Below are 26,060 nucleotides of genomic sequence, written 5' to 3' on the forward strand. Positions count from 1 at the left end.
TTCTTAAGTAAAGTGGGATGTGAGATATGTGCATATATAGACTCATGAATAGGTTTGCAACTTATTCCTAGACAATGTGGGATTCCTTCCTTTTTAACTAACGATAAAAGGCTACACTATATTTTATAATTTTTTTACAAAACAATTTCTATTTTTTATATTTTGTTAACTTTTTCTCATATTATAAAATTACCTTTTGAGATCTTTAATCTTGTTGCATTTTAGAATTGTTGAAATATACAAAACGACCATAATAAAAAAAGAAAAAGAACAACAAATTGCACATATGAAACTTGTATATGCAATAATCTTCTATTCAATTTTAAATATTTGAAGTTAATATCCACGCAATTCTAGCTTTTTCAAAATAATTTTCCATTATTTCAATTTAGAAGTTATACTTTTAATTTTTATTATTATTTATTTTATGTTATGAATGTTTGATTAATAAATTAATGGTGAGTATTTTAGTACTAAGATAGTATACTTTTTTTTTGTAATTCTAAAAAATGATATCTTTTTCAATATAAATTTTGTACTCATTAATTTTTAATCATAATTTTAATTTTATTTTGTCACCTAATGAATGATGATAAATTTATTTCAGATGTATTTTGACTAGATAGATAATCTATTTAAAAATAGTATATAATGATGTTAAATAGGTTTTTTTATAGAAATATGAAATATACATAAAATATAATAATTTTTTCATATTTTTATATCTAGATTAAATTAAATTAGTAATTTTTGGTCACCCAATTATCTTGAATTTTGAGGTATGTAACAAAAAACAAAAAGACAAATTTGAATAGTTGAATGACAATTTTGTTACTTTTCATAAACATATGATTAAAAAACATAATTAAATGACTATTTTATAACATTTTATAATTAAGTGATAAAAAAATTACCTTAAATACATAAGAATAGACAACTTCATAATCAATTTTTTATATTACATACGTATAAAACACTTACCCTAGAAGAGGAGATTGCTTAAATTCTCAAATCGCCGGGAGAGTAAGCACCTCACAAATTTCACCTAACAAAAATATAATTAATCGAAACCCCATTCAACCAAGATTAATCTAACAGACCTCCCAAAGAAGCCAAAATCAACATTCTTAGAACAAAAACCAACAAATTACACTTACTTGAAGATTATAAAAGGAAGAATCACAATCTAAATGGTGGTGAAACAAAAAATAAGCAGCACTAGAGTGAACAATGCAGAGTGATATTCTGCAATTTAATGGAAACAAACAATAAGAAAGAAAAAGAAAAGATAAAAGATGAAAGCTAAAGAAATATGATAGAAGGGGTTGCAACAAAAGAAATCCTCAAGAAAAAAATTAGTAACAAAAATTAAAGACGAAGAAAAGAAACAAAGGAAAAAAATGAAAGAAAGAAAACAAAATAAAACATGAAGAAGTGGAAAAATGGGATTGCAAAAGTGGAAGAATTTTTGGGAATGATAGTTAAAAAAAACAATTATAATATTCAAATCAACCAGATTTTCTGCTAACTTATCAGATTGACCAAAGTTAAAATTCAATCCAAATTCCTACAACATGGGCGGCATAACAGAACAGGAGCAAAAATAATTCTATTTTTCACACACAAGATTTGAACTTGGGACCTAAAGGTAAGCTAAGGCCTTACCACTATTCTTGTCTACAATTAAACAAAATTTATAAATAAGCTAGGTGTGACTAGCCAGATATAGGGATAAAAATAACCAAAATTCAAGGGAAAGGAATCGAACACAAAACCTTCAGCACACATCTAGAACACTTAACTATTGAACCAAATTAACTTTCATTACACAACTCCTACAACCTTTCATTAAAAACAGGGAGTGATACTGACCGTCTCTGGATGTACTAACATCCAGGGTGTGAATACTACAACTAAAGATAAGGATTTGAGGCGATTTTCGCAAGTACATGGGTCAGGATGTAATATAGTTAGTGTAACACCCTGGATTTTGGGGTTAGAAGTTTTGAGTTTTGTGGTTAGGGTCAGTGAGAAGGTTGCGCTATTGTGTTTAGTTGCGTGTTTAAGTGGCAGAATGGGCTTGCTGGTCTGGTGGTTGAGTGGGTGCTAGTGTACCTTTAGGTTTTGGGTTCGAGTCCATGTGTATGTGTTTTGGAGAAATATTTTTATTTTGTTTTGTTTTGTTAAATAGTATTTTTGTTTTAAGTTAAAAGATATAACCATTTATTTGTATTTTTATTCCTTTTTTTAGACGTTCTTTTCTTCCTCTTCTTGGGTTTCTTTTCTTTTTCTTTTAAAAATGGTTTTTGCTGGCGAATTTTAGAGAGTTCTACTTCTTGCCGCCAAGTCAGTGCCTTGACGTCGTTTATCACGAACCAGGTGTGGGTTTCAAGAGTTTTCAATTATATTTGTGAATTGTAAGTTTGATTTTGGTGGAATGCGGTGATCTATGTGCCTTTTGGAAATTGGTTGTTGATGTTTGGAAATACTGTTGAATAGCATGGAAATCTATATATGTTGGTGTATTTCTAAATCCCATCGATCGAGGGTCGATTTAGTGACTTGAAAACTCGATTTCCAAGCTCATAGTGGGTAGTTTCGTGAACACACAGTTGGCCACATGGGCGTGTACCCCACACGGGCAGTTTACACGGCTGTGTACAGTTAGGAATTAGGGTTTTCGCGTAAGTTTTGGTGCCACACGGTCGTGTGGATGATTTGGGGAAATTTTTCAATTTTCACATAGCCGTGTCCCCCAGCACACGGGCTTGTGTTTGGGAATTTATGGATTTAGTGATTTGGTGTCACACGGTCGTGTGCTAATTTAGGGATTTAAAGATCCCATACGGGCGTGTGTTTTGGACACAAGGTCGTGTCTGGTGGGCACACGGTGTGTGAGACCCTTATATAGACGTGTCTTGCTGCACTCTATTTCAACACAAATAGAGAGAGTTACACAGCTTGCTCACACGATCATGTCCTTAGCTCACATAGGTATCTGCCTTTCTTCACACGGGCATTTTGATCCTCCACTAAGCTTGGGCATTTCCACACGGCCAGAGCACACAGCCGTGTGGCCCTAAGTCACTTATTTTGGTTCTATGTATATTTTGATCTGAAATCGTGTTTGCATGTGTTTTGATGCTTGGCTAGGCTTTAGTGAGGGTAAATAAGACTTGGATATGGGATTCAACTTATGTGTTTTTTGTGACTGTTGTATGTGAGATGTTTGATTCTAAACCCAGTTAGCTGGGTGTGTATGCATATATGTTCTGTTTAACTGTCTGTCGATGTGTTCATTGTTTATGTGAGATTGTATGCATACATACACTTGCATAAAGTAATTTTTTTGGTTGGTTTCAAAGAGAAGGGAGACTGATTCGATCGATCCGGCGCTTCATCAGAATTTATTCGTCATGTGATTTACTTCACTATCTCGCATGTACGCCGACTTTGCTACGTACTATTATCTGATTTGGTAGTTTAAACTATAACATGTCTATACAGCAGACTATCGCATTGTACTGTACTGCATATACCATAGCCCTGCTGCGTATTATTATTTGAGTGACTTAGTCCACATTCTTGGTGTGTAGGGTTGGATGGGCCTTTCAAGGTCCTATTTGGTGTGATTGGTTGGATGAGCTTTAACAGATCTTTTGGGGTGTGATCGAGGGACAGAGAGGTGTGTTGGCTGGATGGGTGGGTTTTAGTACTTAATTGCATTCATATACATCTATTTGGGTGTTCTGTTTGACTGAATGACACTTGTCTTGAGTATTATGTTGTACTTGGTGTGCTCTGACTGTTACGTATGTTGGGGTGTTGGTTTCGTGTTTGGTTTCTATTTTCGCATATATTTGTAAATGTGTTTTGCTATTGAATTGTCATCTGGGGTCCTCTTCTGGAATCTGTCATTAGTCTTTGGGGTTCTCTTTTGGAATCTATTGTTAGTCGTTTTGAACTCACACTAAGCTCGTGTAGTTCACCCCCTTTAGTGTTTCCCCTTGCTGGTACACTTTCGTTTTCTATAGCTAGACTCAGTATGCGAAGGTCTCGGCTAGTCTCGGTTGAAAAAAATTTATCAGTTATCTTTTAAGTTTTCATTTTGATTTATTGTTTTGATCTACAGCGTTTTATAAAAATTGTGGTACAAGTTCTGTTTGGAATTTTTCGCACACAAATTTTATTTTTATATTAAGATCAACTGTAATTTTTTGAATGAATACCAAACGAATAAATGTTTTTGGTTCGTTGTGACAACTTGTTTTGTAAAATTTTCCACCGATCACTTTGGTGATCAATGTGGCCTCCGAAATTCAGTCTAAAATTCTAGGCCAGGTTTTAGGGTGTTATTATTACAGCAAAGTAGGTAAGTACTCCGAGGATCATACCCAAGGGATTGCAGTTTGGGGAACATTACTATCAAGCCAATTTCTAGAAATAATTACTAATCTACTTGATTCACGAATTAGTAGTGTTAATATGGAAGCAAGATGATGATAATATTAATAAACTAAATAAACTGAATTAAGCCTAAATCCACTCCTAAGTTCATGTATCGATTTCTCCTATCCTTTATTTTGACACGTGAGTTCCATTAGCCTAGATCCAATTGCTTAACCAAATTAATTGTTGATGTAGGGCTCTATTCAACCAGCTAGTCATCAACCTAGTTGTGCCTCTCGGTGTTAAACTAGCTTAATGAGTCAGCAAGAACTACTTATCTTTCGACCTCACAGTCCAGACCAGCTTGGGGCTAAGGTGTTCACGGATAGGTCATACCAATTTTGGGTTAATTCCCACCTAAATGACCTCTTAGGGTAATCAAGCCTAGGGTTTAAGTTCTTCCTTTCCCAAACTGTTGATCCACTAAGAAAACTCTACCTTTCAATCAATTAGTAAGATTAATACAATTGAAACATGAGAAATGTAGATAAAGTATAAATTAATTATAATCTTTACACAAACATTCAATTAACAATGTTAAGAAAGGGATATAAACAACAGAATAAAGGAAAGAGATACTTATGGATTTACTAATGAAAGTGTGGCTCCGAAATAATCTCTACTCGTGAAAGCCTCGCTTCAGAATAGGATCTTTCGATTGCAAGAACATAAAATACCTTAAGTAAAACTGAGAATGGAATCAAAACCCTAAGTATATTTTTTGCCTCTTTAAAATTGTGTTTTTAAACTGATTATAATGGCCTTTATATAGGCTAAACTTGAAATATTAAAGTGCCTAAATTGTCCTTGAATTCCTTAGAGTTCAACTATGAAAAATACTCCTAATTTCCCTCTAAAACGTAATTATCACGTGTAAAACTTTTTTGGGATGCGCAGGCCGGCTCTATTACAACATAGAGGGTATGTTGCGACACAACAGGGAGCATGTCGCGAAATCGAAGGCAGTTTCACACCAGGACTCATTTTTGGCTTCTGTATTCAATGTTGAGACATAAGTGTCTTAGTGTTGCGACATAAAAATTAATTTCGGACCGAATATACATCTTTAGCTCGCAATTTATCCTACAAGACCATGTAATCTTATTTAGATATATAGAATGTAATAAAAACTACTAAAAATCATAAATTACTACTTTAAGCATGAAAACCTAAATATATACTAAGGTGCTTTGATTTAACTATTAAACAAGCTAAAGTTATGTGTAAAAAAGATGTAAATAATAATGTAATTCATCGCAAATTAGACCCTTCCCAATTCACTAACCCAATTTTTACTAACCCAATTTTTGGGATATGACAACTACGTTCTCTTATATTATACTTAAATTGTGTAAATGTACTCATTAATTTATATACATGTATAATTTTGGTAAATTTGGCATCTAAAGGACTAAACTGTAAAGTATGAAATATACGATAACTATGAATAGATATATGATATTGAATTGATGTGGAATTTTTATATGATTGGATAGTATGTATGTGATGATGTAACAAGATTTAATATGTATATGGAATGTTATATGAAATGCAAAAAGTGTGTATACGACTACAAGGTTTGAAATTATACAAAAAAGAAAAATTAGTGTTTGATGAGAGATTAATTCGGTGGCTTGAGATCCAATAGTTGTTGCGGATTCTCTGAAGCTAGCGTTAGCAGCATTGTACCAAGCTAATGTTAGCAACTCTGATCTGAAACTAATGTTAGCAACCCAAATATGTCAGCACATGAAGTAAATTAGTTATGTGTATCTGATTTCAATAAACCAAGGTTTTATGGGTGTTAAATAAAAACTAAAACGATAATTAAAATGGAAATGGAACAATTGAATTATGTGAACATGAATTGAGTTGTTAATTTTGCAAAATGGGCATGGTATGAATGATTGTATCACATGAATTAAGTTGTTAATTTTGAAAACTGGGCATGGTTTGAATGATTGTATATGATATGGTGTGAGTAACATAGCTTGTTATGCAATTAAACTAACCTATTGGTTGTATTGTTGAGTTGTACATGAAAGCATAAGGTGTCAAAGGATGTCATGTATTATACCATTAAATTTCAATTGCTTAAATTTGTTGTAATGTTAAGGTAAGTTAAGTAAATTTCATATGGACTTACTAAGCATTCAAAATGCTTACTCGTTATTTTCTTTCCTTGTAAATCGTCGATTTACGAAATGTGTCGGTTGGCTCACTACGAATCTCATGCTATCCTATCAGTGATTTAGTAGTCTTTTAATCGTTCTAGACTCAGTTCTATGCCATGTATATAGATGTTGTTATGTATATGTGTTTACCTTAAATGATGCTTAGTTTTGAATGGTTACTATTGGTGAATATAAGTGAATACGTTGGCAATGTGATAAGATATAGTTGAAGTGTATGAACAACAATGTCGGTAGTGAATTGGTTGAGTTAAGTGCTGAAATTGAATGGTATTAAATGTTTGAATAATTAGTGATTTTATATGTTGATATGTTTTGGCCAAGTGCCTAATTGATGTTTAATGGCTTGAATGATTTTGTGGAAATGGTTTGGTAGATGTTTGTGTATGTTTTTATTTGTTTTAATATAGGTTTTAAAAGTGCATCTAAGCACCAATTGTATTTTTTTGAGTTAGGCATCAAAATGGACCAAAATGGAAGATTCTTTTACCTATTTGGCTTTAAGGTATCGATACCTTAGATGAGGTATCGGTACACTATGTTTTTCAACTAAATCCTTGCAAAACAGAACACTAAAATGATATCGATACTAAAGGAAAATATCGATACCTAAAATGTTTTTGAATTAAGGAATTAACCTTGAATTGGAATGGAATAGGATATATGATGTCATAAATTGATGATTTGATAAACCAAGATAAATTGATTCGATTTAGATCGGTTGATAGTGATAAAGACTGAACTGCATATATGTGAAAATATGATATAATGTTATAAATGTGAAATTGAATCAGTATTGTTATGTTATATGCTATCATATTTGAGGATTGATGGTTGGTTGACGAAATTATGTAATGAAATTGAGAAACTGTTACCCTATTAATTATTCGGGCAAAGTCAGATATAGTTGGCATGCCATAGGATATGAATAGTTCAAGTTACTTCGACTTCGTGTCAATGAGGCACTGGGTGCCAAACCACTTCGGTTATATCAATGAGGCAATGGGTGCCAAACACATTGATGAGCGCTAGGCGCAAACTATTTACTTTGGCATTGTCTGATGAGGCACTAGGTGCCAAACTGGTGTGATTGGTTGGATCTGTGTATCTGTCCAAGTCTGATTTAGCTTAATAGGGATATGTAAATGGGATAAATGATGTTCAAATTGAGTTGATATATTGATTTGATGATACATATAAATATTGTGAATCGGTTATACAAGCTTGGAGGGCCAATATGGAAATGTGACAAGTTGATGACTAGGATTCGGAATTTGTATTGTGCAACAAAGTAGTGATTGACATAAAATTAGAATTTGATGTATATTTGATATAAAGATTAATTGATATGATATGGGAATGAAGGTCATATGGTTTCATATGAATTGGGGTGAGTATCAGATTGAATGTGATTCTAAGCAATTGGGTTTGTTTTATATTTTATTTGTTATATAATGTGGTTAAATGTTTACTCACCTTTTTTATATTTGATTTTTCAAGTTAAGAAAACTTTACCAAGCTAAGTAGCAAGTAATGTTATATTGTGAACTGAGGTAAGTTATTGGCTTAATGCTTATGAACTTACTAAGCACTGTATATGCTTACCTCGTTTGTTTTCACTTTACCTGTAGATTGCCACTTTGCAGAACACGTCAAGCAGATCGTCTGAAGCTCACATTATCCCAATATTGGTTCGGTAGTCTTTAGACCGTATAATGGCTTGGTTATGTGTGGCATGTACTTAGGAGTTTGTTTTGGTGGCAGAGATAATGCTTAGTAGAAAACATATGCATTAGTAAATGGATTGAATTGTGCATTTGGCATTTGAAATGGCATTCGAGCATGCAATTAAATAGCTAATATAATGTCATGAAATGGTTAAAAGGCTTGGTTGATTAAGGTGAGTTTATTTAAGTTAATTTGATATGTTTTGATGACAAATTGAGGAAATATTGGATTAGTTTAATTGAAATGGTGATATATGGTATTTTGACAATGGTATGAAGTATGTGTTTATAAATGTTATGATGTTTTGAGTGGTTAATGAGTAAGAGATAACATGATAAGTTGATAAAGAGTACTGGATGAATTTGATACCTTGTGTGAAAATTATGGTAGGACTTATGTAACACCCCAAACTCGGCCTAGACGTTATGGCTGAATCTGGCGATGTCACATGGAAAGGGATTTGAAGAGAAGATTGTCAAATTTAAAAACCGTTACAGTAAGTTAGCTTTTATTTAATTCGAAAAAAAACTAGCTGATTTGCTTTAAAACTTGTCTCTTAGCGGAAGCTTTTGTAACCAATTAATTTAGGGAAAATCATTTCTATTTACGAAAAACCTTAGTTTTTAGAAAAAAACCCGTGTTTTTTAGAGTTGCAGTTTTTAAAAAATCCATAAAAAAACTGTATAAAGTCCCAAATTTAAAGCCAACCAGTCCATAGTCCGGAAGATACATCAAAAACCCCAAATAAGTAATAAATTCTAGGCATTAATGGAAAGCGATCTAAAATTTACATGTGGCCACCGTTGAGTCCTCCGCTACACCGACCCGTCAAGTCTAGGGATTACCTGTATAGATTAAATAGAGAAAGGGTGAGTTTTCGCAAACTCAGTGTGTAATCCACAAAAAAACACGCATACAGATAATCATCAGAATTCAATTAGATACAGTCTGGGGCCTGCGCCCATCACAGAATTAGTTTGCGCCTCAGCCCATTCAGATACAGTCTCAGAAATACGTTAGGGCCTTGGCCCATATCGATATAGACTACAGATATAGTAAATCAGAATCCTACCCACCAGCCTCTACACACCATCTCCGTCCAACCTTGCAGACCATGTGGGGATTAAATCAACCCACCCATCTCTACACACCATACTGTACCGAAATACGACACATAATCAGAAGGTTGTAGCTGAGCTACCAGATAACAGGCTTAATAGCCTTTCAGACACTCCCTCCAAATATCATCAACCCACCCCGATACAATGCAACATACAAAATATGTAATGTCATTATTCAATTAATAGTACATACATTCAGATATCATAAGTCATGCTCGGTATAGAAATCAGATAGACAAATCACACAAATAAGGGTCTAAGTAAAGCTTACCAACCCTACAGTAGGTCTACAATCGACTTGGGCGACCCGTGCAACCTTACAGAACTTTTCAGAAAAATGGGCTCACACGCCCATGTGGCCCACTCGGCCCAAATTGGCCTTAGCCACATGATCCATTTTTAATGTAACCCGTGCTAGTTAATTATTCATATATGTTTTCACTATTTACTTATACGTTCCTTCAAAGCTGTCTACTTGAGTCGCTATTACTAAATTAATTATATCTTGAGCTACAAAATTCTGTATTAAGAACAGCTTAATGTCTTTGAAACTAGACTCAAATACCTTTCTACCATAAAATTTTCAGAATTTTTGGTTTAGCCAATAAGCACAGTAAAATCTTCAAACTTACCCGTGTTCTGTTGTCTGACAGCTTCGTCCCTTCTTTGCTAAGAATTAATTATCTCTTAGTAAAAAATTTGGATGATATTTCCATTTGTTTCTATTGAAAATAGACTCATTAATAATTTAAGCACCAGAACAATAGACGGCAGAATTTTTTTGGAAAAGAGAGTCAAAATTTGGTTATGGGAAAAAAAATCCCGATAACCCCCAAAATCCCTTAATCTTCTCCCCTAATTCCCACTACACAACCACTATTCAAAATCCCCCTATCACACAACTCTATCCTGAAATCTGAGCAAAAAAAAAGAATACCCTTGCCTACAAAGGGATTTGAACACAAGACCTCAACCATAATAACACACCATTTAACCACCAGACCAGCAATCCCATTCTGATGTAATTTACCCAACAATCAAATAAAAACCTAATGAACAAGAGTAAGGCCTAATTCATTCAAAATACCAAAATTTGCTCAAGCGAAGGCTCAAACTTGGGACCTCCCAAACACTTCCAGAACACATAACCTCTAAAACTGATAAATATTTATGTCATATTTTCACAATAACGAAATTAGAAATTTTGGGGCGTTACAACTTACATGATGATGAATAAAGAGGTTTAGTAGGCGAGTTAATTTGAAGGATGAGTAGTAATATTTTTTATATTACATATGTATAAAATTCTTTATATGTAAATGATTTTTTTTCAATCTAACTTTCATTCATTTTGAAAAGAAAACAAATGTATGTGAAGCAATTCATTAATAGTTTCACACCTACACATTATATTTATTGTTTGCATCAAATTTTAGTGTTCAGTAAATAAATTTATATAAACTTTTTAGTGAATATCTAATAATATTGGTATTGAAGTATATAAAATGAAATTGCTTTAAAAAAACAAATGCAACAAAACAATACAGCATTAATGACAAATACTATAAAATCTTCCACACATCCCCCAAACACCTTTATTTCAAACTCATTTGGTCATCTTCAAACAAAAAGAGACAAAATCCCACACCATTTTATATTTTATAATTTTTTTTACTTATAAAATTTAAAAATTTTATTTATAATGTAACAGATGTTAACTTTGTGTAAAAATTTTAAACTCTATAAGCAAAACAAATTTATAAAATATAGTGTAACATTTAATCTTATGTTGTTAGTTAAAAAAGGAAGGAATCCCACATTGTCTAAGAACAAGCTGCAAACCTATTCATGAGTCTATATATACACATATCTCGCATCCCACTTTGCTTAAAAAAACAAGGGAAATAAGACTTTGGGTCTTTATAAATGCGTGTTTTGTAAGTTTTATTTTCACATTAATTGGTGGCACCAAAAAATAAAAAAAAATAGTGTTCCCACTTTGGGTCTATATAAAGGCATATTCTTGTAAATTTCTAAAAAAAAATTGCCCTATTTTCGTAATTTTTTAAATGACCTTTTTTAGTAATTTAATCGTTAGAACATGGGCAAAAGAGTGCTGAGTTGGAGCGATTTAATAAAACATGTTTTACAAGTCAGAGAGGAAAAAAGTGCTGAGCCAAACACATTTTTTTACTTTCCCCTGAATACGATGCCAGCTCAGCGCGTTTTAGTAAAATCGAACCATTCCCCTTTTTTTTTGAAGAAAGTGGCTTATTTCCGTAATTTGTTTTTTGTAAGGGGCCTTTTCTGGCCATTTGGTCTCAATTTTTCACTGCTTTATGAAGTTTCAAGTTAGCACCACACACCTTATTACTTCTGGGATGTCGATAGAACAACAGCACTCTAAAATCTGTACAAACGACATCCACAATTAACCAATTAGCACAAATTTTCTCCCAATCGACACACTTATTAGACACTTACTCAAACAGAATATTCAACCCAAAAGAACAATAGGCATTCTACCATTACCACCTAACACCGGACAACCCCTAGAAGAGGAGATTGCTTAAATCCTCAACTCGTTGAGAGAGTAAGCACCTCACAAATTTCACCTAATAGAAATATAATTAATCGGAACCCCATTCAACCAAGATAAATCTATCAGATCTCCCAAAGAAACCAAAATCAACCTTCTTAGAAGAAAAACCAACAAATTACACTTACTTAAAGATTATAATAGGAAGAATCACAATCTGAATGGTGGTGAAACAAAAAATAGGCAACACTGGAGTGAACAACAGAGTGCTATTTTGCAATTTAATGGAAACAAACAAGAAGAAAGAAAAAGAAAAGATAAAAGAAGTAGAAAACTAAAGAAATCTGACAAAAGGAGTTGCAGCAAAAAGAAATCCACACGAAAAAAGAAAATTTAGTAACAAAAACTGAAGGCTGAGAAAAGAAACAAAGGAAAAATATAGATGAAAAAAAAAAGAAAACTGAAGGTGAGGAAGTGGAAAAATGGGACAGCAAAAGTGAGAGAATTTTTGGGAATGATAGTTTTTTCTTGAATGACCTTGAATTGGAATGAAATCGGATATGTTATGTCATAAATTGATGATTTGATAAACCAAGCTAAATTGATTCGATTTACATCGGTCGGTAGTAATAAGGACCGAATTGAATATATTTAAAAATATGATATAATGCTATAAATGTGAAATTGAATTAGTATTGTTATGTGATAGAATATCATATGTGAGGATTGATGGTTGGTTGACAAAATTATGTAATGAAATTGAGAAATTGTTACCCTATTAATTGTTCGGGTAGAGTCGGATATAGTTGGCATGCCATAAGATAGAAATAGTTCAAGTTACTTCGACTATGTGTCGTTGTGACACTGGGTGCTAAATCACTTCGGTTATATCAATGAGGCAATGGGTGCCAAACACATTGATGAGTGCTAAGTGCAAACTATTTACTTTGGCATTGTCGGAAGAGGCACTGGGTTCCAAACTGGCGTGATTGATTGGATTCGTGTATCCGTCTGAGTCCGATTCAGGTTAATAGGGATATGTAAATGGGATAAATGATATTAAAATTGAGTTGATATAATGATTTGATGATACATATAAATATTGTGAATCGGTTATACAAGCCTGGGGGGCCAATATGGAAATGTGACAAGTCGATGACTATGATTCAGAATTTGTGTTATGAAACGAAGTAGTGATTGACATTAAATATGTATTTGGTGTATATTTGATATAAAGATTAATTGAAATGATATGGGAATGAATTTCATATGGTTTAATATGAATTGGGGTGAGAATGAGATTGAATGTGATTCTAAGTAATTAGGTTTGTTTTATATTTGATTTGCTATATAATGTGGTTAAATGTTTACTCACCTTTTTTATATTTGATTTTTTCAAGTTAGGAAAACTTTACCAAGCTAAGTAGCAAGTAGTGTTATATTGTAAATTGAGGTAAGTTATTGGTTTAATGCCTATGAACTTACTAAGCATTGTATATGCTTACCTCGTTTGTTTTCCCTTTCCTCGTAGATCGCCAACTTGCGAACAAGTCAAACGGATCGTCCAAGCTCACACTATCCCAAAGATTGGTTCGGTAGTCTTTAGACCGCATAATGGCTTGGTTATGTGTAGCATGTACATAGGAGTTTGTTTTGGTTTACTTGTATAATTATATGGCTAGAAATCCATGTTGATAGAATTATGGCAGAGATAATGCTTAGTGGAAAACATATGCATTAGTAAATGGATTGAATTATGCATTTGGCATTTGAAATGGCGCATTTGAGCATGCAATTAAATGGCTAATATAATGTCATGAAATGGTTAAAAGGCTTGGTTGATTAAGGTGAGTTTATTTAAGTTAATTTGATATGTTTTGATGCCAAATTGTGGAAACATTGGATTAGTTTATTTGAAACAGTGATATATGATATTTTGACAATGGTATGAATTATGTGTTTGTAATATGTTGTGATGTTTTGAGTGGTTAATGAGTAAGAGATAACATAATAGGTTGATAAAGAGTACTGGATGATTTTGATACCTTGTGTGAAAATCATGGTGGCACTTACATGATGATGAATAAATAGGTTTAGTAGGTGAGTTAATTTGAAGGATGAGCAGAATAAATTGTTATAGTTATATGATAATTGAATTTGCACTAGGAGAATGGAATAAGCTTGGATATTGTCAAGTTGATTTGGTTGGTATATGTTTTAATGTTTGAATAGAGAGTGAAGCAATGAGTTCGATGTAATGGACCATGATTGGAATAGAATAATATTCATTGAGTTTTGCTGATGATATGTCTATTGTCGAAACGTTTTTTTTTTTGTCTTGAACTATTTTATTTTTTAAAAAGGAAGACGGAATCGCCACTAATCTTTTTTATTATATGTGATTGGATCACCTCAAAATTTAATCATTTTAATAAAATGTCAAAATTATTAAATGACGATTTCTTTTACGAAATTCAAGAAGTGGGTTCGGGAGTCAGTTACGTACGAGGAAGGATTAGCATCCTCATAATGCTAGTAATAACAACACAAATAATAAAATAACAAAAATAATAGTAGGAATAATGATACTATTTAATAGTGATAATAATATATAGTAAAATAACAGAAAAAGATATGATGATACTATGATTATAACCGTGTAATATTAACAATAATAAAATTTTTAACGGAAGTAATATTAATTAACAACAATAATCATCTAATAATATAAATGGTATCAATATCTTAAAGTGAAGGACTTAAATTAAATAATATATAAATTTAAAGATGAAAAACATGAATTGCGTAACTTGAAGGGTAAAAATGAAAATAACAAAATTAAAAGTGTTGGAAATAAATCGTTTTTGCTAACTCATGCGTTCTTCCGAAAATAGACTAAATTTTTTTTAAAAATAAATAAATGTTTTAAATTCGACTGTTTTTAAACCCCGATCGCTACTAGACCATCTTGGCGGGCGATGTAATCTCCCTAGCCGGGCGGAGGAGGTTACAAATTAAGATAATTAAGAATTTAAATTAAATTAGGATATTTAGATTTTTAATTTAGATAAGATAATTAGGAATTTAATTAATAGGTTAAATAAAATTTTAGATTTTAGTTAAGATAATTAATAATTTAAATTAAATTAGTATAATTAAAATTTTAATATATTTAAAAAGAGTTCTAATAATATGGTAAGTATAAAAATATTTAAACTGAAATTTTAGGGATTATAGGTTAGACCCTATTTCAGTTAAGAATATGGTACATATTATAACAATTATTTGCTATTGTATTTTATTTATTTCATTTTTGTTGCATTTAATGTATTATATTACAATAATTATTTGTTATTATTTATTAAAATTTTAAGTGGAATTTGTTTAAATGTAGTTAAGATCATCAATAACATACTAAGATAACTAACATTGAACTAAAACTTATAATTATATTGTCATATATTTATACATATCTTAACTTGTAAAAAGTTTAAACACAACAGTGCAATTTATAATTAATAGTAGAAGAGTATAATGATCATGCAATGTTAAATTAACAATACATGCAATATCATTAAAGTAAAATACATAACATAAGCTTCGTTAAAACATAAATCAAGCCAAGTGGTATTAAAATTTAAAAACAACATTCAAAATTAATTTCACTACAACATAAAATATAACATAAACTATAATCATTCAGAATCTCTATGTATGCAAAGAGATTCACCATTGGTGCATGGAGGAATGCACGCACATTTTTCACTCACCATCTTTTTTTTATTAACAATATAATTAAGATATACCATGAAATTACTGCATGATGATGGCACATGCACCAGTGTCATATGGTTCAAGGCTTAGTGCCCGAGCCAGATTGAGTAAACATGGACTTTGGCCACTCAGGCATTTTAACCCACTCAGAGTACTCTGCCTTTTTCTCAGGTTTTTTTTCCTCTTCTTTTCCATGCTTTTGGAACTCATGTTTATGTTCCTTACCCTCATCTTGTTTTTCCTTGTACTCGGGTATTTTCGGATATTCGACTTCGTGTTTCTCGTGCTCTTTAGGCTTTTCCCCTTTGGGGAAATTGGGTTTTTCTTTCTCGTACTCTTCGTGCTCCTTCGATTCGTGTGACTCGTGGCACTCCTCATGTTTATGTTCCTTGCCCTCATCTTGTTTTTCCTTGTACTCGGGTATTTTCGGATATTCGACTTCATGTTTCTCGTGCTCTTTGGGCTTTTCCCCTTTGGGGAAATTGGGTTTTTCTTTCTCGTACTCTTCGTGCTCCTTCGATTCGTGTGACTCGTGGCACTCCTCATGTTTATGTTCCTTACCCTCATCTTGCTTTTCCTTGTACTCGGGTATTTCCGGATATTCGACTTCGTGTTTCTCGTGCTCTTTAGGCTTTTCCAATTTGGGGAACTCGGGTTTTTCTTTCTCGTACTCTTTGTGCTCCTTCGATTCGCGTGATTCGTGGTACTCTTCATGTTTATGTTCCTTACCCTCATCTTGCTTTTCCTTGTACTCGGGTATTTTCGGATATTCGACTTCGTGTTTCTCGTGCTCTTTAGGCTTTTCCAACTTGGGGAACTCGGGTTTTTCTTTTTGGTACTCTTCGTGCTCCTTCGATTTGTGTGACTCGTGGTACTCTTCCTGTTGCTTGCAGGGTTTTTGTTTTTCCTCCTTTTGCATTTCAGGCTTCTCATGTTTTGGGTACTCTTCGTCATACTTTGGCTGTTTGTATTCGGCTTTTCATATTCAGACTCTTCCTGCTTTTCGTATTTTGAAGCTAATTGTGGCAACTCTGATGAGGTTGTTTGTGTCTCGAATAAACGTCGAGCCGCTGTCGAGACGGTGTGGCTACCGATCATTAGTGAGACACTAACGAGTAAAAGTTGGAAAAGAAAGAAAGGGCGACGAGTGTTATGAGCCATGGTTAACGAAATACAAAGCAAAGAAATTTGAGTGTATTTGTGTGTGGATTGTTGTGTATGTGTAACAAGCCTTTTATAGGAGAGGATGAGAGATGGTTTGGTGGGATTTGGCCCCACGTTGTTTGTACCAATTTCTCATCTACGTGCTTGACTTATGGTGGGATTATGTTAAGAAGGTGTTCAATCTATGTCAAATATTTCTACGTAAATATACAAAATATAATCTTTCAAATATATGAAAAAAAAATGTTATAAAAATTAAGTGTTTTTCTTTATTTAGATAATAATTTGTGGCAGCATGTGGTTCGAGTAATATAAGATTACTTTTCATAATAAGATTACGGGAATGTAAGATTACAAGTGGGATGTTCCGTATGTTATATTATCTTATTTAGTTCATTTGATTTGAATTTTTGTGTTTGGTTAAGAGTACTTAAAATTACCTAAAAGTACATTTTTTTCTAAATTGTCTTTGTTATAGAATTTGTTCTCTTAATGTTTCTTGGTCTCAATTTCCATAAAATTATGATAAATTATGATAAATTATGTATTAATAAGTAAATATACGATGTTGAAATAAATTTATAAATCATAGTTAAAATATTTAGTGGAAAGCGATTGTATCCCCACCATAATTATAATCATAATTAATATACTAATAAATAAATATAATACTTATAATTTTAAAGTATAACATGAGTTGTTTCAGTATTAAGGAAAAATTGTTTGTAATTAGATTTAAATTTTATTTTGGAAAAATAGACTAAATTAATTAAAATAAAAAATTCAGAATATTTTGATTTAAAATTTAATATTATGCTTGTCATTTTAAGATTAATTATACTTTATATTACTATATTTTGATACTATTTGTACGAGATTATAATATGGAATGCTCAGAATATTAAGAATTCAAATCACATAATTTTATTTTAAAATATAATATTACATTCAATAATGCAAAATTCGACCAACCAAACACGACATTAATATTTTATTTTTTTTGGTGTGACCAGCCCACCTTGTTTTAATTTCATTTTAACATTGTTCTGTGAGCAGTTGAACTAGACAAAGTGCCTTTATACATTATAGGCAAAAATTGGCTCATTGAAGGCAACTCAAACTTTGATCACTCTTGGGTAGACCAGCCAACTGCTTGCAAAAAGCATAATGTTATATACTTTACGTATCTCCCAACTGTCAAATTCACCAAAGTATAATTATGATTACATTATTAATATTATATGTTAAAACATAAAAATATATATATATATATATATATATATATATATATATATATATATATATATATATATGGTCAATCTTCATTTCCCTCTTCTCTCCACCGTTTGCAACAAAAACAAAAGAAGCCATTTTTAAGCTCTTAGCATTCGGCTAAGCTCTGTTCTTCAAATTGATAAGTGACTTTAAGTCTGTTTTTTTTTTTTTTTGTTTTTTTGAAGTCTCAGAAGCTTGATCTAGCTAATCATGAAATTGGTGTCATTTGGTTAGATTAGATGCTTAGATGTGAAAAAGGATTAATTTCTAAAGTGAAAACTTATAGTTTTGAACTTAGGGATTAAAGTGTAAATATTTCAAAATTGGTTTGAAATTTCTGTACTTATAGATAATAGAGGGTTATAGAAGGATGAAATTGAAATCAGATTGAACAATGAAGCTTAAACTTGAAAGATATAGCTATTTCGATTTTAGGAATTAATTTAATAAAATTCAAAACTTTAGGAACTTTTGAAAACTGAATTGAACCGACTTATATTTATAATAGGATGATATAAGGTAATTGGAATTGATAAATTGTAATCAATTATTATAGGTCGAACTTGAATCAACCATATGATAATTGAAGAAAAGGAAAAATTGTAGATTAAACCACGATGTCATGTCGTTGTTGTTTTGTCGTAAGTTTATATGGACTTGCTAGTGTAACATCCCAAACTCGCCTAGAAATTATGACCGATCTTGAGGGTTAGACCGACTACTTAAAGCTAGGTTATTCGCTTCCCAAAACATTGCTTGTTCTTGCATTAGTAATTTTGCAAAAAAAAAATTCATTTACGTTTATTTCCTAGAAAACTTAATTATTGTCAAATAAGTATTTTCGAAAACATGTATTACTTTCCACCAAATCAAACCGAAAATCGTAATATTAACTTATTTACTCTTTCTGAAAAACAAATTCACTTATTCTGAATTTGCAGTGGTAAAAATTCTTAAACGTTTCAATTTTGAAAAGAAAATTCGAACATCCTTTTCAAATAACAGAAAATTTATGCAGAATATTTAAACTAATTATCTAAAAAACTCAACAAAACCCAAAACCAAAATAAATTCCGAAAATTAGTCCAAGAGTCCAAAAGTCCATAAATTTTAATTAATAATTATTTAATAAAATATTATGTGAGAAAATCAATCCAAGCTCTCGAACGTCGTCCAATCCTAAGTCAGCGGATTGCCTAAAATGATTAAATAATTGGGTGAGCTATGAAGCTCAATGTGTAACTTAACTCAAGCATAAGCACATATAATGTAATAAGTAGATCAGGGTGTCACAGAGAATTTTATAAAATTCAATTGGCCAAAATTGAGAATGCATGATTATGTTAATGTAGTATTTTTCAGAAAAACAGAATTCAAATTTTTTTTTCGAAAATTTCCTACCCAACTCTGTAACACACCAAATAGAGTTCCCCAAAACTTGTCCATCCAAAACACACCAACAAATAATTGTGGACAATGCCACAAGAGTCGCAGATAAGTATCGCCCTGCATAATGAAGTAACAGATATGTGTGTTAAACCACTAGATAGTGCAAGTCATTAAACTGTCAATACTTCCTCCTTACAATATCATCCCAACCCTATGCAATGTGACATAGCATGCAAATACAGAATCAGAACAGTAAGCATGTTGAACATGCAATCGTATGTTTAACAGAAATGAATAGGCATGAGATTTCATGCTTTACAGAATAGATAAGACATATTTCAATAATAACAAATAAATTTAATTAGAATAGCCACAATGTCACATGCCATGAGAATTGGAGTAAAACATACTATATACTTATCACACGAGACAAAACACACACAAAAAGAAATAAATATTTTGTTGATTGGATAATCATACACATCAATCATCGAAGTTTACAAAATCTCGACCTCAATTATGCAATCCAAAACTCATTTCCTAACTATACTTACTCAAAAGAGCCCACATGCCTGTAAAACTCCAAACTCGGACTAGACGTTATATTACGATATACCATGAAATTACTGCATGATGATGGCACATGCACCGGTGTCATATGGTTCAAGGCTTAGTGCCCGAGCCGGATTGAGTAAACATGGACTTCGACCATTCAGGCATTTTAACCCACTTAGAGTACTCTGCCTTTTTTCTCAGGTTTTTTCTCCTCTTCTTTTTCATGCTTTGGGAACTCATGCTTATGTTCCTTACCCTCATCTTGTTTTTCCTTGTACTCGGGTATTTTTGGATATTCGACTTCGTGTTTCTCGTGCTCTTTAGGCTTTTCCCCTTTGGGGAAATTAGGTTTTTCTTTCTCGTACGTTTCGTGCTCCTTCGATTCGTGTGACTCGTGGCACTCCTCATGTTTATGATCCCTACCCTCATCTTGCTTTTCCTTATACTCGGTTATTTTCAGATATTCGACTTCGTGTTACTCATGATCTTTAGGCTTTTCCAATTTGAGGAACTCGGGTTTTTCTTTCTCGTACTCTTCATGCTCCTTCAATTCGTGTGACTCGTGGTACTCTTCATGTTTATGTTCCTTACCCTCATCTTGCTTTTCCTTGTACTCGGGTATTTCCGGATATTCGACTTCGTGTTTCTCGTGCTCTTTAGGCTTTTCCAATTTGGGGAACTCGGGCTTTTCTTTCTCGTACTTTTCGTGCTCCTTCGATTCGCGTGATTCGTGGTACTCTTCATGTTTATGTTCCTTACCCTCATCTTGGTTTTCCTTGTACTCGGGTATTTTTGGATATTCGACTTCGTGTTTTTCGTGCTCTTTAGGCTTTTCCAATTTGGGGAACTCGGGTTTTTCTTTTTGGTACTCTTCCTGCTCCTTCGATTTGTGTGACTCGTGGTACTCTTCATGTTGCTTGCAGGGTTTTTGTTTTTCCTCCTTGTGAATTTCAAGCTTCTCATGTTTTGGGTACTCTTCGTCATACTTTGGCTGTTTGTATTCCAGCTTTTCGTATTCAGACTCTTCCTGCTTTTTGTTTTTTGAAGCCAATTGTGATAGCTCCGGTGAGGTTGTTTGTGTCTCGAATAAACGTCGAGCCGCTGTTGAGATGGTGTGGCTACCGATCATTAGTGAGACACTAATGAGTAAAAGTTGAAAAAGGAAGAAAAGGTGACGAGTGTTATGAGCCATGGTCAACAACATACAAAGAAAAGAATTTTGAGTGTATTTGTGTGTGGATAGTTGTGTATGTGTAACAAGCCTTTTATAGGAGAGGATGAGAGATGGTTTGGTGGGATTTGGCCCCACGTTGTTTGTACCAATTTCTCATCTACATACTTGACTTATGGTGGGATTATGTTAAGAAGGTGTTCAATCTATGTCAAATATTTTTAAGTAAATATACAAAATATAATCTTGCAAATATATGAAAAAATGTTATAAAAATTATATTCAACAATTTTTTTTTATTTGGATAATAGTTTGTGAGAGCATTTGGCTCGTGTAATATAATATTACTTTTCATAATATGATTATGGGAATGTAAGAATACAAGTAGGATGTTCTATATGTTATATTATCTTATTTGGTTCATTTGATTTGAATTTTTGTGTTTGGTTAAGAGTACTTAAAATTACCTAAAAGTACATTTTACTAAATTGTCTTTGTTATAGAATTTGTTCTCTTAATGTTTCTTGGTCTCAATTTCCATAAAATTATGATAAATTATTATAATTTATGTATTAATAAGTAAATATATGATGTTGAAATAAATTTATTAATAATATTAAGGAAAAATTATTTTAATTAGATTTAAATTTTATTTTGGAAAAATAGACTAAATTAATTAAAATAATAGAAATAATAATTAATTGATTCAAAATTTAATATTATGCTTGTAATTTAAGGCTAATTACACTTTATATTACTATATTTTAATATTATGTATACGAGATTATAGTATGGAATGCTCAAAATATTAAGAATCTAAATAACATAATTTTATTTGAAAATATAATATTACATTCGGTAATATAAAATTCAACCAACCAACATTAGTTTTTTTTTTGTGTGTGTGTGTGTGTGACCAGGCCACCTTATTTTAATTTCATTTTAACATTATTCTGTGAGCAGTTGAACTAAACAAAGTGCCTTTATCCATTATGGGCAAAAATTGGCTCATTGAAGGCAGCTCAAACTTTGATCACTCTTGGGTAGACCAGCCAACTGCTTGCAAAAAGTATAATGTTATATACTTTACGTATCTCCCCACTGTCACATTCACCAAAGTTTTATTCTTCTACTACATAAAAGAAAAGCTTCTTTAAAAATGTTTATGGATTTTCAACTTTGTGTTAGGCTCAGTTTTAGTCCCAGTCAGAGTCAAATCAGCAGAGTTGGATGAAGCATACCAAACTCGGTCCAAATTCTTATAGATGAACCATATCAACAAGCCATTATATTCAGTCCCAGATAATATATAGAAGAAGTTGCTTTAAGACTAATAATTGTTACGACATATTGTACAAGAGAAAATATACTTGAAGACACCACATTAATAGGATCATGATCGGCGTGAGTCAGATGATCTGATTACTGACAACAATTATCTAGTTGGTTCTCAAGGCTAGGGTCCTATGGCAACAATGTTTCATTGGAAGTGCAAATAATGGCCTTGAAGATGGACCTGTTGCAAAAATTTTGGGAGGCCAAGCCCTATGAAGCCTCTTGGAGTCATTATAATGAGCCTCTCTCCCCACCTGGCTAACTATACGAATGGGCCACCACCGTCCTATTGGTGACACGGCACTGCCAACCATAGAACCTCCCCTCTACAAATGCACTCCAAAACGATGAATAAAAGATTTTTTACCTCCTCAGCAACCCTAAGCACTCACTTTTAGCACTCCGTTTCCTTTGCTCTTAGGCCTTCCTCACTCCTCTTCTACTCCCTTCTTTTTATGGCTTTCCGCCTATCTAGATGAAGCAGCCTCCTTAGCACTATCACCTTCTCTTCTTATATCCTCCCATGCTAATACCCAGTATTAACATATATATATAATATATAATTTTTTTACCAAAATAATATATAATTTATTAGAAAACCAGAATCAACATGGTATTGATTACCTTTATTAAAATTGCTTATTTGGTTCAAAATTTTATGGGCCAACAAAGCTATCTTAGTTTATAATAAGATTGAACTTTCACCTTGGGGTCAAAGGCAACTTTCACCTCGGGGTCAAAGGCAATTGCTATGGCATGAGGGGTTAGTGGCCCATGGTCCTAACATGTATCACACTGTCAATTAGTTTGGAATTATGATATGGACCCATTCTCCACCCTAAATTTAATAATTTCGAATAATTTTAAATATAATACAATTATATAAAGGAATTAAAATAGTATAGAATCATGAATGTATCAAAATATATTGATGTTGTAGATAAGTTTATGACATGGTAAAAGTTGAGATTTTGACTTTCGAAGGTTCGGGTTGAAGTTTTACTATTTATAATTAAAATGTGTGGGTCTTTATCTAATTTTGTGTGTATGTTTTGTATGATTTTGTTTAACTTTTTTGGATTAGTTCAATTTTATCAAATTTTTGTTCGTTGTACACTATATTGATTAGATTCTACATTATAATTAATCAAACATATATATTTATACCTGTCTTAACTTGTAATTATATTGTCATATATTTATATGTGTTAACTTGTAAAAGGTTTAAACAAGACATGCAATTTGTAATTAAGAAAATTAACTTTTGTTAAAGTAGAAGAGTATAATGATCAAGTTATGTTAAATTAACAATACATGCAATATCATTAAAGTAAAATACATAACATAAACTTCATTATAACATAAATCAAGCCAAGTGATGTTAACATTAGATACAACATTCAAAATTAATTTCACTAGAACATACAATATAACATAAACTATAACCATTCAAAATCTCTATGTATGCAAAGAGATTCACCATTGGTGCATGGAGGAATGCACACACACATTTCCCGCTCACCATCTTTTTTATTAACTATATAATTATGATATACCATGCAATTACCGCATGATGATGGCACATGCACCAGTGTCATATGGTTCAAGGCTTAGTTCCCGAGTCAGATTGAGTAGACTTCGGCCATTCAGGCATTTTAGCCCACTCAGGGTACTCTGCCTTTTTCTCGGATTTTTTCTCCTCTTCTTTTTCATGCTTTGGGAACTCATGTTTATGTTCCTTACGCTCATCTTGTTTTTTCTTGTACTCGGGTATTTCCGGATATTCGATTTCGTGTTTCTCATGCTCTTTAGGCTTTTCCCATTTGGGGAACTTGGGTTTTTCTTTCTCGTACTCTTCGTGCTCCTTCGATTCGTGTGACTCGTGATACTCTTCATGTTTATGTTCCTTACCCTCATCTTGCTTTTCCTTGTACTCGGGTATTTTCGGATATTCAACTTCGTGTTTCTCGTGCTCTTTAGGCTTTTCCCGTTTGGGGAACTCGGGTTTTTCTTTCTCGTACTCTTCATGTTGTTTGCAGGGTTTTTGTTTTTCCTCGTGCATTTCAGGCTTCTCATGTTTTGGGTACTCTTCATGATACTTTGGCTGTTTGTATTCTAGCTTTTCATATTCAGACTCTTCGTGCTTTTCGTATTTTGAAGCCAATTGTGGCAGCTCCGATGAGGTTGTTTGTGTCTCGAATAAACGTCGAGTTGCTGACGAGACGGTGTGGCTACCAATCATTGGTGAGACACAAATAAGTAAAAGTTGGAAAAGGAAGAAAGGGTGACGAATGTTATAAGCCATGGTTAACAGAATAGAAAGCAAAGAATTTTGAGTGTATTTGTGTGTGGATTGTTGTCTATGAGTAGCAAGCCTTTTATAGGAGAGGATGAGAGATGGTTTGGTGGGATTTGGCTCCACGTTGTTTGTACCAATTTCTCATCTACATACTTGACTTATGGTGGAATCATGCTAAGAAGGTGCGAAATCTGTATCAAATACTTTTACGTAAATAGAAAAATATAATCTTCCGAAAAAATAATATAAAATTTAAGTATATATATATATATATATATATATAGGTATTTAACAATTTTTTTATTTGGATAATAGTTTATAAGCATTTGGTTCAAGTAATGTAAGACTACTTTTCATAATAGGATTAGAGGAATGTAAAATTACAAGCAAGATGTTTTGTATGTATATTATCTTATTTCATTCATTTGGTTTGAATTTTTATGTTTGGTTAATAGAAATTGAGATTACCTAAATGTACATTTTACTAAATTGTCTTTGTTATAGAATTTGTTCTGTTAATGTTTCTTAGTCTCAATTTCTATAAAATTATGATAATTTATTATAATTTATGTATTCATAAGCAAATATACGAATGTTGAAATAAATTTACAAATCATAGTTAGAATAATTAGTGGAAAGTGATTGTATCACCAATCATAATTATAATCATAATTATACTAATAAATAAATATAATAGTTATAAATATAAAGCATAACATGAATTGTTTCAATATTAAGAAAATATATTTTAATTAGATTTAAATTTTATTTGGAAAAATAGATTAAATTAATTAAAATAATAAAATAAAAATAATTTGATTCAAAATTTAATATTATGCTTGTAATTTAAGGTTAATTACACTTTATATTACTATATTTTAATATTATTTGTACGAGATTATAGTATGAGATGCTGAAAATATTAAGAATCTAAATAACATAATTTTATTTTAAAATATAATATTACCTTCTGTAATATAAAATTCAGCCAACCAACATTAGTTTTTTTTTTTTATGTGACTAGGGCACCTCGTTTTAATTTCATTTTAACATTATTCTGTGAGCAGTT

General features: G+C 32.0%; 1 protein-coding gene across 1 annotated transcript; it reads right to left on the reverse strand.

Annotated features, from left to right (window-relative positions):
- Positions 1-24,295: 24,295 nt before the first annotated feature.
- On the reverse strand, positions 24,296-24,997 carry LOC105795113 (uncharacterized). Its single transcript, XM_052628964.1, has one exon. The coding sequence runs from the start codon at positions 24,995-24,997 to the stop codon at positions 24,296-24,298; it is 702 nt and encodes a 233-aa protein (XP_052484924.1).
- Positions 24,998-26,060: the final 1,063 nt, after the last annotated feature.

The sequence above is a fragment of the Gossypium raimondii genome, chromosome 3 (assembly GCF_025698545.1).
Source record: "Gossypium raimondii isolate GPD5lz chromosome 3, ASM2569854v1, whole genome shotgun sequence".
NCBI classification, from domain to species: Eukaryota; Viridiplantae; Streptophyta; class Magnoliopsida; order Malvales; family Malvaceae; genus Gossypium; species Gossypium raimondii.

Coding starts and splice junctions, on each gene's coding strand:
- LOC105795113 (XM_052628964.1), bottom strand. CDS start 24,997: ATGGCTTATAACATTCGTCACCCTTTCTTCCTTTTCCAACTTTTACTT.